Here is a 17,984-nt window from a genome sequence, read left to right on the forward strand (position 1 = left end):
TCTGTTTTAAGGATCCCTCAGAGTCATGACTGGATTATACATCTTTACGTATATTAGGTTATTCAAAGGCTTGTTATTTGTTTCCCACCTGCTTAAAAACCTATTGAATCAATCTAATCAATGCAAACAATGGGACTTGAAAATATTTTGGGCCTCATTTATGAGGTTGTGCGTCACTTTTACGCCACAGGTGCGTCACTTTTTGTGACGCACCAGTGGCGTAAAGAATGCGGCTTGTTGCTCCATATTTACAAAGTGACGCATCTAGGTAGATGCGTCACTTTGTAAACCCCAGTGCCACATTATACCTGCACCAGGTACAATGTATGCAAGGGGGCGTATTGGCGCAAGAAAGGGTCATGGAAGTGACGCAGTGAAATCTCTGAGATTTCACTGCGCCACTTCTATGACTCAAATGCGTCAAAATCTTACGCCTGCCTCACGGCAGGCGTGAGACTGACGCAGGCCCGTTCACATGGGGCTTGCCCCATGTGAAAGGATACATTGCTGGAGTTGCGTCACTTTTGTGACACACTCCAGCAAGCGTCACTTTTGCACCATACAGATACGTCAGAAATACTGACGTATCTGTAACTCCTTGCGCAATGATGCGTCGTACTGTAAATATGACGCATCATTGGTGTCACAAGGAGGGTGAAGTGAAAAGTGACGCATCGCGGTTTTCACGCAGCGGTGCGTCACTTTTCATAAATGAGGCCCTTTAATTTTATCAAACGCCTTGGTAATACAAATGAGGGGGTTTATTTAGTTGCCATTGCCTGTAACCATATAGCAGAGGAGACTGGCTGCTGCTTCTGGCGGCTTTGTTGCCAGAGCGTCCATTTTCTACAGCCATGTGCAGTGCTTCCATTGTACACCGCCTCATGTGAGTCACTGTGCTCGTTCTGGCCTTCCACTGGCTTCTCTAACCTTTCTGTTTTGCCTTTTTCTTCAGCTGGATCTGAAAGTTCAGTCTACACCCTGGGCTGTGGAATGTCGAGCCACTGCAACTTCACCTACAGCATGACGGTCCCCACCATGAGGGAGGAGCTGAACTCAACCTGCTGCATGGCGGACAACTGCGTCCCTGACATACCTGCGGGTACGTCCTTGTAAGGAGAACACAGCCTGTACTTCAACAAGCACTGGCAAAGCAAATAAGTCTTGCCTATGCTACAGCGTTTGGATTTGTCCATGTTTTGTTTAGCCACGTTATACAACAACGTGACTGCTGTGCAGCATGGCAGAAAAGAACAAGCATTTGCAATGCAATAGGTCTCGCATTTACAAGAGTTTAAGCTATTTACATTCTAAATGACAATGCCTTTTATTTATCAGTTTTGATAATTGACATATAAATAAAAGGCATTGTCATTTACAATGCCAATAGCTCAAGCTCTTGTAAATGCGAGGAGACCTTTTTCTTTTCAAAGAACCGACCGCCATTGTCCCGGGCTGCATGGAAAGTGAAAGTGTGCATGGAGCGCTGAATGTTGCAGGAAAGCATGGCGAGCCTGCAGTAGTAGAAACTCATTAAAGAAAATAGTGCTTACAGACTAAATTAGACATACCATGTAACAACAGAAGTAAAAGGGTCCGTCCTCATGGGAGGTTACAAATAAAGACAAGGCTATACTTTGGAGGGATGAACAAGCCTATAATGAATCAGAAGCATTTACAAAGGGCAAATGACACAAGCCAATGAAAAAAATGGGCGGAGAGTGGGCGGAGCTTTAAGTCCATGCTCGAATACAGCATGCCTAGCAGAGCAGCGCATGCTCTGCCCAGGCTTGACCTAAAAACAGGCGCCATGAAGCGGGAAATGCTAACCGCATCAGTGCGCTTTTAATTTTCTTTACTTTTACCCATGCTGAATAGCAGCAGTGCAGCTGTACAACATGGATAAAACACATTAACACATCTCTCATAGGCGAGCTCTATTGGCTTTAACAATGCTCATTACTTCTGTCACTTAATCCAAACACTCCTTAAAATAAAGTATTATTCCTCTAAAAAAATTTAATTCTGAGAAAAGAAACATAACTTTAATCAATTTTTTGTAGATCGGTTAATATAAACCTTTTTTTAAGGGAAGTTGTATATTCTAAGGGACCCCGCCCATAAGGGTTAGATGGTAAGCGAATGTTTATAATTGTAGGACCTTATGGCACAGAGCAGAGTTCAGATGGGAACACATGGATGTTGACAACAGGAAAACTACCTTCACACCACTGTTACTGGAGAGAATATATATATTTAAAAAATGTCTGCAAAGCAAATGTGGGTCATCATAACTGTGTGCCAAAGGGATTCTGAATAGCCCACTGTTTCTCTGGACCCTGAAGCTCGTGTTGACAGAGTGTGATCCTGCAAAGGATGAAGGTATGTTTTATTAGAACCAAAAGAGCGCCCACTCATGGAGGGCACAGGGGGCTGTCTTCTATGTGACTAGCCTCATCAGGGTGTTTCTCAGCACACTGAATGGAACCAAATGCAGAATAGACTTTCCATTTAGAACCACCAGGAAAGACTGGATACGTTTCAACAGCTATATATGTGAAGCAAGTGGGGCAAGCGGTGCTCCAGATAAGATTTTGAGGTAGGTGGCAGTATTAAGCTTCGTACTGTAATAAAAGAGGGTGAAAAGGAGTGGTCTCTTTCACAAACATGAAAGTGAAAAAGTGCCAAAGCCAGGTTTGAAATCCTCATGAGAATCAAAGGTAATTGCTAGATTTTAGATGGTGCCGCAAGAGGGCAGTGAAAGACTATTTTTCTTTACAGTTAACTGCTTCACGAGAAACGCGTGGAAATGTCAAAGTGGGATAACTTCTTACAGCATAAAAACGCATTAAAAAGTTAGAAAAAAAGTACAATTATGTGGCCTGCGCTGACCGCATCACGCGCCTTCTGTTATTATGATGGGTAGGGGTGGCCAACATGGACTACAGGAGGGAGAGTGGGAGGCAAGGGCCAAGATGGAAAACGGGAGGGTGGGAACAAGCAACACAGATAATGGGAGGGTAAAAAAATCACTATGGCATGCCCAGTGCCAGCTGAATGATAGCGCTTTCTTTTGATGATGATGGGTGGGGGGGCAACATAGACAACGGAGTGCGGCAGGTGAGAGCAAAGAAGCAACACAAACAATGGGAGGGTGAGAGGTGGAAGGGAAATATCCATAGGAACAACAGAAGTGTGGAAGGTGGGTGAGAGAGATGAAGAAGCACAAACAACAGGGCATGAAAAATAAGAAGAAACAACACAGAAAACGTTGAAGAAACAGCAACACGGACAATGAGGAAGAAGAAGAAACTCAAACAGAGCATGATCAGTGGAAGGACACTAATCAAGATGAATCAATCAGTACTTGGTCCATGCTCCTCAGGAAAAGGAGATAAAGTGAAGCAGTCAAGCGCTGGCCAATTAGGAGTCAGCAAGTAAGAGTGACAATGAAGCCAATGAATGGTAAACAATTGGCACACTCAAAGCTCCTTGTAGCATACAATATCTGTCTTAGGTGAGATTTAAAAATGTCACTTTGATGATGGTCAATGATGATAATCAACCCAAAAAATCACTTCCTGCTTAAAAACACAGCCTCAGACAGGCCCTTGTCTTTTAAGATGTCTGTTGCCATAGGCATTGAAACAAGCAGCTGAGCTTATGTGTATTTAATGAAGCACGTTTTAAATACTTTCGGCTTCTTATGCCAAACAAACCATGGAGGGAGTCTTAGCCTTAGATTAAGGAGTTGTTCCAATCACCTTAAGGGTGAAAGCCTCAGCCTCGCTTGTAAGTGGTTACGCAACCGCTTTTAGGTTCTGGGAACTCCTGGGCTGCTCATGGTCGAAGTTATGTTGAAGACTGAGCGGCATATTACCAACAAGTAGCGATATTTATCGCTAAATAGGCTTAGCGGCGATTTTTTTATCGCTGCCTATCGCTGGATATGTTAGCGGAAAAAACATGCTATTAGCAACGTTTTTCTCCATTGTGCTAAAATATCCAGCGATAGCGGCAAATGCGCGAATATCGCTGAGAATACAGCGATATTCATGCATTAGCGACGAAATGCTCTTAGCCATGTTATCCACCTCCCATTGGATAACATGGCTAAGAACTGGTCTGAGCAGGCATTCGTTTTTGGCGATAGTAGGAATATTTACATCGCTACGCCTGCCTTGCTAATAGGCGATAGCGATGTTAGCTGATTGGGTACGCCCACTTTGCATGTCATTAGCGATAAATATCGCTGACATGCAAAGCGGGTGCCAAACCGCTCGCTATCGCCTAAAAGCTGTCGCTAACATCAGTTAGCGACAGCTTGCTAATTGAGCGATAGAATTCTTGCCGCTTAGCGCCCGAAAACGGATGCTAAACCTGCAATAATTGCCTATCGCCCCCCTTGGTAATATGCCCCTTATTGTGCGAAAATCAAAGAATGACTTCAGTTGAGGAAAGGTCTGACTTGAGAAGTAAGGCCATTGCCACTGTCAGGAATGTGAGTCTGCTGGGGCTCCTCCCTACGTTTAGTGATTTGTGTGCAGTGGTTTATCTTTCTGGGTTGCTTTACATATATGTTTATTTTATCTGTACATTCATGTTTTGAAGTGTAGTTCCTATATTCCCAATAGGCTCTGCGCATTGGAATAATATAAACAGCAGTGTAGACGTAGGACTGAGGCCGACTAGGTCTCTACTGACTATATTAGACTTAATTAGTTTTGCCAGCTAGCTCAGAGGTCACTAGAAACTTTCTTGAATGTTCAGGAAAGAGTTAACTCTCCGGATTTAGACAAGAAGGGATTCGTTTCTGACAACCGCATAAACATGACAAGTTTGCTATCTCAGAATAAAGAGTGTATCTCTAGAGTCGTGTGAAAACAATAGACAACTTTTTCACTCAGTCAATCGTGCATACTTAGTTTCACCAGAGTGCAGAGAAAGAAAGAGACAGGCGTTTTCAATAAAAGGTGTTATTTATTGAGCAGTCTTCTTTCTCATGCAAGAGAAATGAATTGCCACAATTGCAATACTTATCATAAAGTAAAGTGCGTACAGTAAAAGGAGTATTATAAAATAATACTGTAAAAGCATTGATATGGTTTCTTAGCCATATGATACTTTAAAACGGATAAAATATATACTTACATAAAAACATTGACTAACGTACTCAACTGGTGCTTCTATTATACGCCTACCCCGGTGTACCTGACCTAAGCCTAATAAGTGGGAAGGAGTAAATAAGTTGCAGTTTAAGTTAAGTTGGTTTTTGCCAAGGAATCTGAATCAAGAATTCTCTTAAGGGTTTAGTCAGCTCCGTACCTTGGTAATAGAATGTAGGAGGTCTTGCATCTCTCTCTCCGGACTCGATCTCCCAGCAACCCGCAAGGGTGACTGGAAACACCGGAGCTGGAATTTTCTTGGCTGGAGAAAAAGACAGCGTCTTTCTCAGTGCGTCAAAGGGAGGGGCGGCTTCCTTCGGCTCTTGCATCAGGCTGGGCTTCCGGGCAAGTAGATAGCCGCACTGCTCCAAACCACCGTGTGTTTGCTTAAGGCAACGTTGGTATATTTATACCTGAAAGGTGCCGGGTTTGACGTAAGGTTGGACATAAGACGTCACTAAGAACTAACAGTTCTTTCCGGACTCTAGGAGTTCTTGTGCAAATCAAAACAAGAGCAGGGGGAATGCTGCTGGAGGCTTGGTTGTTTAAAGAACGCGTTGTACTTTCTAGGAGTCTAGGGGAGTAGCCTTGCCGTATTTGGACTGCATGGTAAGGATACTATTTATTATAACCATATAAGGGCATAAATCAGGAATATCGAATTAGGGTCCTAGATAGAAACACAACACCCACTCCACGTACTAATGTCCATCATTACTAAAACCAAGCAATATTAAACATATAACGATGCATGTGTGTTTTCCAACCCACCCCAAAATACATAATTTGCATTTGAAATGGTATATGGTAAATACACGAAAATGAGTATTGGTACTGTACGCTTATTAAGCAGTGTTATCATTCAGTTAAATGCATATATATATCAGCTGAATGAATTGCGAAAATGACACATAAAATGGCTCTTAGTACAGAAAAGAAGGGTCAAGACCATTCCATCACATATTTATACAAAACGCTGTACTTGTACTAGAGGCTGAGGTAAAATATTGTCTCTAGGGTTCTTAAAATAGAAGCTCTGTTCTCTAAGAATAGTTCTACTTTAAGCACAGTACCATGTGCCAGAAAAAGGGTAAATATTTTGGAAGTGAAAAAAATAATTTTGCTTTCAGGGGAAAAAATAGTTCCAAATGTTTTCAGTAGCTTTTGTTTATCAAAACTGAAGGCCGAATTCAGAGTTCAAGGAACGATGCGTGCTCATTGTTTTAAAAAGTTATTCTTTTTGTTCTGGGGAGAAAATCATATCAGACAGGCTTGCAAAAAGTTGGTCTACAACATCAGGTGAAAGTTCGACCAAGTTCGAAAATGCCGAAATTGTGCATATCTGAAAATGATTGCTATCATCGATGTCAGGATCAGCAATGCTCACAGAAGGTTGTACCTGTTTGATGCTGCTTTCCTCTCGTACTTCACCGCCACCTACTCGTAGTGGTGAAGTCTCAACGAATGCCGTCATCAGAATAGGTAGCCGCTGGGGACAACACGATGCATGAGTCATTACCGGACCTAGCAAGGTATCTATATCCATTGGTACTGCTGATGGTAGAGTAAGACAGACGTCCAACACGCATTCTTCTCCGCATAGCAGACATCGAAGCACAGGTAAAATGCAATCTTGCCAGATTGGTCTGAATGAAAGAAACCAGGTTGCACTCAGATCTCTTAGCCGGGCTAATCCGAGGACTTTAGTGATGCGGTCCCAGTAGCGTATAGCTAGGATCATTTCTCCCATCGTTGCTGGAGTCTTTTCTGTGGCTTGGCTTGCCACATCAGAGCAGAAGTATCAAAAATAAAATTCCTGCTACGAGACCCAAAATAAGAGGCAGACCGTCAAATATCGAATGGACAAAATTCGGAAAAATGCCCAGAACTGTTTCAAAGGGTGCTAACAGTCCTGAAAAATTGTCTTAAATACATGTGTGATGCCACTGGTATCAGGCATGTTTAAGATTTGACTTAACATTTCTACAAAATGGACGGGGCAATTTGTTGATAATAGGGAATGTATCTCTGCCGCTGTCCTTGCAACTTGCAGATCATACGTCTCTTTGGACGAGGTTAAAGGCACAGTTGTCTGTAAAAGAATGGAATTCATTCTGCTTAAAGTATCAATTCGAATAGAAGAGATATTCAAAGAAGGCCATAACGCAGCCTCCATGTCTGGATGGGCCTCCCCTCATAGAGACTTTGCAGATCCACGCCTTAATATGATCCTCACTCATCGCAACCCCGCCCCTTGGGCGGCATAAACTCCTTTGGTTTTAACCTTTGTAATTTTGTAACCTTGTATTTTGTTTTAATGTAATGGTTTTGAGTAACCAAACAATAAAAATAATTCATTCATTCATTCACTCCATATCTGGATTGCTGTGTGGATACAATACTTGCATACAGCAAATGACCCTGGAAGTGACAGTTACGAGATAGGGTTTTCCTGGCACCATGCCACAACAGCTGTGGTCACTTATTAGAACATAACTGCCGTTGGAAAGCTGTCTGAAAAATGGCTCTATCTGTTTTGCAGGAGTGCCATGCAGGTGACATGAAAGGTTATTTGAAGACCCTTCGCAGGCTCCATGTAAGTTAATACCTTGACACAGAAGTGTACCACTTAGTGATTTTTTACAATTGTTACCACTAAGGAATACCTCCTTTTTTCCTTCACTATCACATTTGTGTGTGTAAGGTAAATCCCAGGTTGATCTGATGTATCCTTTACCCAACCTTTCATACTGGCCTGCTGGTATACACTCTTGGCAATATTTAAATTGGAAAGTTGTTATCGGAATTAAAATTGTTCTGTGTATTATCCATTCAATGACAGGTCTTTCTGACATTGTCAATGGTAATCTCTCAAGTTTTTCAATGCTCAGAATCGTATAGTCTGCTCCTTTTTGGGCCAAACTGATTTGTATATCAGTAAGGTTAAAGATAGAGAATAATGACGTTATGTTGATTAGACGCATGGCACATAGCCTGAACGCAGATTTTGCAACGTTCAGCCTAGCTGTACAATAGAACGTAATTGGGACTGACCATGTTGTAACATTAGCAAGTCCTGCTCTATTATATCAATAGCAGATGATACAATGCTGTCCAGTGAATATATTCTGGAGGACAGAGTCATTAACCCACTGCCCACTACAGAAAGTGATTTTTCCAAATTAATACGATCAATTTCTCGTATTTTTTCAGCTGTTTCAATTTGTGTTTCTTTCCAAGCTTCGTTGTATGCCGCGTATATACCGGCCGCTATGAAAAGTTTTTGACGCTGTTTGCGTGGTCCCAGTATGAAATCACGCAAGTCAGCACCGTCTTTAAGTAAAGTCAAGTGTTGCTTAATTTCATCCAGTGTGGATTTCTGTATCCATTCAAGGCAAAGTTTCCCTACACTGTATGTTGTAACTATCCCTGGATGTTGTCTCTGGGAGTATCTTGGGTCTGGCCTGGTCTGTTTAATCCCCTGTGTTTTGTTCAGGAATCTATCTTGACAGTTATTTGTGTCTGTGGGCCAGATCAACCATTTTTTCCAATCAGGATGTGTTCTGTTTTGGTATAAAATATGGGATACGTCTATCTCCACATATGTAGTGCTATTACTATCAGGTATGGGCTTTGGAATAGACGGTTTGTTTAAGTCTTTTATCTTGGCTAGACCAAGACAGGTTGTTTGCTGAATCGTGTCATTCAGGAATATTATCTGTTCTGGGATCATGCAGGCTCTAAATAATGCTTCTAGACCTTGTACCTGCCAGTCTTTTGAACCCCAGATGGTTTTTGTTTCAATGTTGTTTTTCCAAAATTCAAAACCAAATGTAGACATTTTGTCATAAAACTTTTCAGAATAAATCAATTTAGTATTTGTCAACATTGTTTTCATTCCTGTCTTATTTAGCATTTTCAAATAAAACGTTTATGGATTACTGTTGTTAAACCCTGAGAAGTATTGGAATTTCTCATAAAATGTTTTCGAGCTGCCTTTTGGCGGAGTTGGACAATGTTCCCATTGGTTGTAAGTTAAAACATTTCATAGGTTGTGCAGATTTATGCAAATAGTGATCGCCAAAATGATTATAACAATATAATTCTTCATAATTTGATTAACCCTGCAAATAATCATGTTCTGGTAATTTTGCTGACATTACTAAATCTGACATCATATTATTAATGTTTTCAAAGTCCCAATCATCAGAGAAAGTACTTGGTGTCACAAAGTCACTTAAGGAAACCTTGAACTGGTGTGGATATTTCAAGAGCTCAATCGGGCCATATATTTCATAATCCGTTTTGTCCCATGCTACCCCACCGGGTATTGGATTGGCTGTCATGTTCACTGATGACAGTTCTTTTTTCTCGATGTGAGAGGATGTGTGAGGCTTTAGGACCAAGTTGATGTTCTGACTTGCTGTGTCTGTTGTACTATATTTTCCATCAATGAATCTACCCAAACATAAAACCATGATGAGCCAAAGCAGGAGGAAAAGTACACCTAACACAATCCAAAATTCAATCCATGGTGAAATCAGATATGTTTCTTTTAGTTGATGAAAAAGTTCAGTTACTTTGCCTTTGAAAGTTTTTGTTGCTGGCATTTCTTCATGCTCGCTTGTATCATCAGAAAAGTCATCGAAATTGATGAAGTAGCCAGATGCAGTTCTGTCAATTGTTGAAATTGCTTCAGGATTTTCATTTGCCTTTGGATCTTTCTTTGTTTCATTAGCATAGTCTGAGGCTACATTGTTGTAGATTGGTGTTTCTTGACGAACTGTTGTAATTTGGGTTTCAAGAGGCACAAGTTCCATGGCTTTGTTGCATAGTCCTTTTTTATTCGCTGCAGGTTTATCAAATGTGATTAGTCTTTCAGTTTGAACCTCTTGGATTGTAGCAAAATGTGGTCTTCTGCTATTTCTTGGGAGTCCACTGGGCCTACTACTTAATATTGGCCACATGATTGTAGTTTTACCAGGTCGATGGATACAACTCGGTTCTCCTTTTTACCAGCAAGGGGCGGTAGTACTACTGATCTTGTTCCGCTGACAGCTAAGACAGGTACTGCTTTTCTGTAAGAACCCCCAAATTCCTTCTTCACACGCGATCTTTTCTCTGACTAGATCCCCAATCTTTGGAATCCAGATAGGTCTTGCTGGGACAGGTGGATATTCTTCAGTGGCTGTTGGCTTTAACTTTATATTGCTCAGACTTCTTCTTGTTTCATTTAAGTCTTGTAAAACAGCCAAACGGTCTTTGATATCAAAGGCTTTTTCTTCTACCACTGAAGTGAGACAATCTAGATCCTGAATGTGCCTTCTAGTACCACACAATAGTTCATAGGGAGTGAGACCTTTTAGAGAATTTCTTGGCAGATTGTTAAGACTACGTTGGACACTTGTTAAATGTTTGACTCACCCATCACCGGAACCTAATACCCTCGCCGTTATAGATTGCTTTATGTCACGTTTTTGTTCTTTCCACTACCGCATTTCCCTCAGTATGGAATGGAGAAGAGTACCGCAATACAATGTCCATGCTGGCCATGGCCTCCTTGTAAGCTCGAGAGCTAAACGCAGGATCCTGGTCAGAATGTAGCATGCCAATTGCGTATGTGCCGATAAAGACTAGAAAATCTTTTATAACAGTTCTGGCGTCAGATGAGCGCTGGTGTCTACATTTTAAGTGAATCTAGTCTTAAATATTATGGGGACGCATTTCTCCTGCTGGATTTCTGCGTCTAGATAGCCTGATGCTTTCTAATATAGTGGTCCTGGCAATACTCCGGTTGGTTCATGACTGCGATCTCTGTTGCAGTCCGGACAATCCTTTGCAAATTTGTAATGTTGCAGGCTCATCCCCGGCCACCAGCTTTCTGATTGTATTTCTTTTAGAGATTTCACGATCTCTTGGTGCCTTAAACCCAATCCCATTTGTGCCGCTTCAATCAAGAAGACTCTCCTGTTTGTGTTTGGAATTACTCTGTCCCCCACTCCAGTGATTTGAGCAAAAGGAATGGAGTTTGCATAATTTATGTATGTATGATGGAGTGGATAGTTCAGAGGTAATGCTGCATAGTCGCCTTTTAAAGACGCTTTTACCGCCAGCATGGTTTCTCCGTCTATGTGTTTTTTAGAATGCTTTTTTGTGGCTACGGAAGCCAATTGAACCGCTTTCGCTGTGGTTCTGTCAGCCAATGAATTCCCTGCAACGTGAACGCCATCACGTCGATGACTCAGTGTATGTATCACGTGAGTCTTTCGTAGTTCTTTCTGCAAAAGAACTACCTGTTCCCAAAGCTTTTTATGCTTTATTGTGGCACCTGTGTCATCTTTGTAATCATTTTGAACCCAGCTCTGCAAGTCATTATTGTAAGACCTGACGCAGAAATGCGAATCGCACACTATTAGTGTCGGGAATTCACGATCGGCATTTTCAAGCGCCATCTTTAAAGATCTTATTTCAGCTCGCTGAGCTAAACAGTTCTGAGTGATTCAGTTTTGGTGACTATTGGTCTGAATTTACCAAAGCGCCAGCGACCTTTAACAATTGCGCACGCTGCGTTGTAGGATTTTTTCTCTACATCGTAGTGTTGTACAAATCTGTCCATATAGATTACACATGTGTACTGTTCGAGAGGCAGAATTTCGATTGGCAGAGGATATTCTTCTTCATATTCTAGATCTTCTAGTTTTTTCATTTTTGGGTCAAAATAGTATTTCACATCTTCTGCAGCAAGAGAATTTTCCCATTGTATCCATTTTGGATCTAATGCCACTGCATTTAGATTGCGTGGGCTTGTTAATGCCTCAAGTGCGCATTCTGCTGTTAAAACAGTTATCCTTCTGCCTTGGGCTTGGGCTCCTTCTTTTGCTACAGCAGTTTGAACCGTTATTAGAATATTTTCAGTAGAACTGAATTTCATTTCAGCTTGTGTGTACAAGTGTGATTTGTAAGCTATTGGTACAGTTTCTCCCTCATTAGAGGTCAGGTACGTGAATCCGTATCTTCCTGGGATGACTTGGATTACAAGGTTGCGTACATTTTTGCGTGCTCGCAATTTTGTTTTTGCTAACATGTCTGTTTGCAATGATCTTAAAATTTCTGTGTGTTTCTGAGTCCAATTGATTGGTTTGAAATCAGGTTTTATTAATTCATAGAGAGGTTTAACCCTCTCTTTATCATGTAGAATGTATGTTCTTCCGAAATTCAGGAAACCTAGTATTGATTGTAAGTTCTTCAGCGTTTTAGGTGCTTGGAGAACAGCGTACTTCTCTAAGGAGTTATCTGCTAGGCTTTTGCCTTCACTTGATAATTCATATCCTAAAAACAGGACAGTTAGATGGGCAATTTGTGACTTTTTATATGGGTATTCACTCTTTTCAAGTGAGTCTCCAGGTCATCGTCTGTGAGATAGATGTCATCGACATAGGATAATGCCTCATCATCATATATTTGTAGTAACTCTGTTACCCTTGCTGAGAATAATCCTGGGCTATTCTTGAATCCCTGTGGGAGTTGACAGAAGTGTTTTTGTGACCCCATTATTGAGAAAGCGGTCAAATACCTGCTTTCTGGTGCAATGTTTTGACAAAAGAATCCATTAGAGATATCTAATGTCTTTTATACATTTTGCGCACAAAGTTATTCATTAGTGCTGCACTATGTGAGTTTTGTACTGCAAATGTTTTGCAACATGAGTTTAGGTGTCTGTAGTCCAAAACTAGACGATATGAATCGTCTGGCTTGGAGACAGGAAACAAAGGATTGTTCATTTGTGAGGTGCATGTTTCAATCACCGTTTCAATCACCCCCTGATATTCAAGTTGATCTAAGATCTCCCTGACTTGCTTTTTAGCTTCTTGTTTAACTGGGTACTGCCTTTGTGCAGTGGGTTGATTTTTTAACTGGATTTTTTGAGAAGGAAAATCATCATCCCATCCTACATGATTTTTATTTAAAGCAGGAGCTTGGGCCACTGCCCATTTTCTTGCAAAGGTGTATTTTTTATGAATTGGAATATGATTTGAGAAGGCAGGCATAATCATTTCTTCGCCTTGAGGGCGCTCCCTGACAAACTCTGGTGGCCAGTCTTTCTCAGCTAACAGGATATCATAGCCTTTCGAAATGTTATCCCAAAAGAGACCCCTTACTTTCCTAGTCTTGTCTCCCTCTATACATAATGTTATTTCATATAATTTATGGGGTTTGCTAACTCTGGTGTCTGCAGTTTCCACTTGAATGTATTCATTTGTGTCCACTGTCTCCAGAAGATTCATCAAGATCTTGCGAGCTATGGTCACTTCTGCTGCGCTGTCTAGCATTGTCTGGGCCCACTCTCCATTTTTCAGTTGTGTCCTCGGTATCCTTGTCATGTTTTATTTTAATACTGGCTACCTTCTTTCTTGGAAATTGTAATTTTTTACTTTGATGAGCAGGTTGCTTGTCTTTGGACTTGACGTGCTCTTCTTTGTGTTCTGACCGCCCTCTTCTTTCTGATTTCTGTGAGGAAGTCTGAAAAGATTGAGAGGGACGTGTATCAATATCTTGATATCTATCAGGTTTTCCCTATCTCTAAGGTTGTATCTTTTCTCAGAGGGCTCCCTCTGGGGAGACGTGCCACCTCGTTCTGGAGATCTATCTCTCCGTTGAGGAGAACCTCCTTTGGACTGAAATCGTTTTTCTCTGCAAATGGATTGTTTATTTCCATCCCAACTCTTTTTTAAAGTGCGCAGATTATTTTTAATAAATGTTTTTTCAGGATTTTCAGTTAGTTGGGCTTTTACTGGTTTCCCACCCAAACTATCTCTTCCTAGTTCTTCATAGGATTTTTCTATGATTCTGGCAAGTTCAAATGGTTATTCTGCTATATCTGTTTCTTTCAATTTCTGGAGGTATGTTATATCCTCCATTGCCAATTGAACTAATTCTCGATATGCCTTTGTTAATTCTTTTATTTTAACTAAAAGTTCTTCACTTGACATTTTTTCAATGTCTGGATGTGGTGTGTAGCTGGCTGGAACCGGCCACGTGGCTCCTGGTCTATCTAGTGGACCGAGTCTGGTGATGTGATTTTGATGTTTTAGGGCGCCTTTAAACCAGAGCAGGTGCTCTTGGTATGTAAGTGGGATTTCAACGTCCTCGAAAGGAGTGTATTCATCCGGAGGTTCCTCTATTTTGTAATAGTGGAACTCGTGTGTCACAGTGTGTGCTGCTGGAAAATGTATCCATGAATAGAATACCTCTGTCTGCCGATATTCATGGGCCTCTACCACAAATATGACTGTGATACTCCATTTTCAATACGTTTTTTGGTTATAGTTCTTCTTACATTGACCGGAATGAGTGTAACATTCGGGTAATTTTGCTGGATAGTTGTGTCATCCGCTAAGAGTTGAGCTGCTATTTTAGCCCTCTCCCTTTCATCGTCACTTTCCCCCATTTACTGAAAGAAAGTTTTTGTTGCAGATCAAGTTTCAAGGAAACAAAGATTAGGTGCACAATATTTTGGAACACTGTATCCTTCAACTTTGACTAAACCAAAAACTATACATAGGAATCTCTTCCTACTAAGTTTCGGCGGATATTAACCTTTTACCCACTCCAGACGTCTTTTGGAGTTTTTACGGGAAAAAGGGTACTGTGTGAAAAAGCACGACGGAGTTACTCTAATGTCTTGCGTTAGATTATTGCCTTACCAAACATTGGGCGCCATGTAGTGTAGTTCCTATATTCCCAATAGGCTCTGCGCATTGGAACAAGATAAACAGCAGTGTAGACGTAGGACTGAGGTTGACTAGGTCTCTACTGACTATATTAGACTTAATTAGTTTTACCAGCTAGCTCAGAGGTCACTAGAAACTTTCTCGAATGTTCAGGAAAGAGTTAACTCTCTGGATTTAGACAAGAAGGGATTCGTTTCTGACAACCGCATAAACATGACAACTTTGCTCCCTCAGAATAAAGAGTGTATCTCTAGAGTCGTGTGAAAACAATAGACAACTATTTCACTCAGTCAATCATGCATACTTAGTTTCACCAGAGTGCAGAGAAATAGAGAGATGGGCGTTTTCAATAAAAGGTGTTATTTATTGAGCAGTCTCCTTTCTCATGCAAGAGAAATGAATTGCCACAATTGCAATACTTATCATAAAGTAAAGTGCGTACAGTAAAAGGAGTATTATAAAATAATACTGTAAAAGCATTGATATGGTTTCTTAGCCATATGATACTTTAAAACGGATAAAATATATACATACATAAAAACATTGACTAACGTACTCAACTGGTGCTTCTAATATATGCCTACCCCGGTGTACCTGACCTAAGCCTAATACGTGGGAAGGAGTAAATAAGTTGCAGTTTAAGTTAAGTTGGTTTTTGCCAAGGAATCTGAATCAAGAATTCTCTTAAGGGTTTATTCAGCTCCGTACCTTGGTAATAGAATGTAGGAGGTCTTGCATCTCTCTCCCAGGACTCGATCTCCCAGCAACCCGCAAGGGTGACTGGAAACACTGGAGCTGGAATTTTCTCGGCTGGAGAAAAAGACAGCGTCTTTCTCAGTGCGTCAAAGGGAGGGGCGGCTTCCTTTGGCTCTTGCATCAGCTGGGCTTCCGGGCAAGTAGATAGCCGCACTGCTCCAAACCACCGTGTGTTTGCTTAAGGCAACGTTGGTATATTTATACCTGAAAGGTGCCGGGTTTGACTTAAGGTTGGACATAAGACGTCACTAAGAACTAACAGTTCTTTCTGGACTCTAGGAGTTCTTGTGCAAATCAAAAGAAGAGCAGGGGGAATTCCCGGGCTGCTGGAGGCTTGGTTTGTTTAAAGAACGCGTTGTACTTTCTAGGAGTCTAGGAGAGTAGCCTTGCCGTATTTGGACTGCATGGGCTATTACTAAATATGGATATGATTCTTATGCCTTTATAAGGATACTATTTATTATAACGATATAAGGGCATAAATCGGGAATATTGAATTAGGGTCCTAGATAGAAACACAACAGTTTGCCATTGCCTGGGCACGCCCAATCTTAAGTACAATGCAGGATAATCTCCTGCATGGGTTCATATTTGCGTCCCCCTTGGATCGGGGTGACATCTTTAGTTGCATAATTCGTGCTCCCATCACTGTTTTGCGAGCATGTGCGGGACGTGGTTACGGGACGTGGTTAATGGGGGTAGCAGGACTGCTGCACTGCCAGCAGGTGTGTGCCCCCTCCAGGGAGGTCTCGGTTGCTCCTCACTCTTCATCAATGCTTGTTACGGCTTCTGGAACGATAAGATCACAATTCATGACCACAAACCATAGCCTGCATAAGAAATCAGATTGAAGATAAACCACCAATACAATAGAAACCGGCATGGCTAATCAGAGCTGTCAGAATGCCACATATTAGAAGTGTTCATCTATCACATCCTTATCTATCACCAGTAAGAGCTGCATGCCATAACACGATAACCGCATCTCAGTGGTCTTCAAGAATGTCATGGAAACACTTCCCACAAAGGATCAATGCCTACTTCCTACTTCCCAGTGCTATCAGCTCTAGCTGGAGTGAAATATAAGTTTTCAGTTGATTTCTGAAACTGAAAAAGTTGTCATCTATTTTCAAATAGGCACAAAATTCCAGCGTTGTGTGTTGCCAGATATGCTAAGGAGCGACCTCCACTTCTAGCTCTCTTGTCTCTGGGGAGGACTAAAAGAGCGGGGGTATATTTACAAGAAGATAGCACCACCAGAACATCACTTTAGTGATGTTCTGGTGTGGCTATGCCCTTCTTCATATTCGCAAAGCGGAGCTAAGCCACTTAGAGTGGCTTCACGCCACCTTGTAAATATGGCCACTGTACATGCATCACTTTGCATGAAAGGGGCGTCCAATGGGTGCTGCTGCGTGCGTTCCATTGCAAACCCCATTGCATTTTGACGCTGCCCTAGATTTACAAGGATGTGTAAATCTGAGGCGGTGCCAACAACTGATTCCACTGAGTAGAAGGCATTAGAGTGGTGCAATGAGGAGAAACACATTTATTTCTCCTTGGTTTTGCTTTATGTGTGCTATATTCTGCAGCACACATAGAAAAAGCAAAATGCCATTAATGATTGTTTATGTGTAGGAAGGTATCATTTCCTGCACATAAACAATCATTAAAAAGTGATGATTTGCTACTTCTATGTAAAATTAACAAATCCCCATTATTTATTATATACGTGCAGGAAGGTACACCTTCCTGCACAGAAACTGTCATTCCCTATAAAGTAAAAGTAAGGTAAAATATAATTTAGAAAAGCACTTGTTACACCAACTGGTGAGTGACCACGCTAGCAGCAGCTACATACGAGTCTAAGAGAGGGTGTAAGTAATGCAACAATAGCCTACGGGGGCAAATGGAACTCACGACTGGAAAAGCCATGTTTTCAATCCTTTCTGGAAAGCATTTTCTGAAGATTCAGCGCAAAGAGAAGGAGGTAGTGTGTTCTAGTTTATGGATGCCAGATAGCTGAATGAGTGCGCACTCATTCTTGCTCTTTGGATTTTTGAAACTTCGAGCAGGTGGGCTCATGTTTATCTAAGATGACATGTCTGGTTGTTAGGGGGCAAAAGATCATGCAGGTAACTGGGTCCATTGCCCTGCAGACTCCGGTGACAGAAGCACAAGGCTTTAAAGAGGGTTCTGTTTGGCGCCTTGATACCCTTGGGCTAAGTTGGTATAAGTTTCCCTTCATTCATTCATTCATTTTGTCAACAGGCAGCCAATACAGGGAATCAAGGACTTTCACCAAGGAAGCTCTCTTCAGTAGATTGACAAC

The 17,984-nt window shown here is 41.4% G+C and overlaps 1 protein-coding gene across 1 annotated transcript in view; it reads left to right on the plus strand.

Moving 5' to 3' along the window:
* LOC144770770 (phospholipase A2 inhibitor and Ly6/PLAUR domain-containing protein-like) overlaps nucleotides 1-17,984 on the plus strand; it is a 235,278-nt gene that overhangs the window by 188,401 nt on the left and 28,893 nt on the right. The window contains exon 3 of the mRNA XM_078655518.1: nucleotides 956-1,102. Within this exon, the coding sequence (XP_078511644.1) occupies nucleotides 956-1,102 (147 nt within the window). The remainder of the gene's footprint in view (nucleotides 1-955; nucleotides 1,103-17,984) is intronic.

This window comes from Lissotriton helveticus, chromosome 7 (genome assembly GCF_964261635.1).
Source record: "Lissotriton helveticus chromosome 7, aLisHel1.1, whole genome shotgun sequence".
Classification (NCBI taxonomy): Eukaryota; Metazoa; Chordata; class Amphibia; order Caudata; family Salamandridae; genus Lissotriton; species Lissotriton helveticus.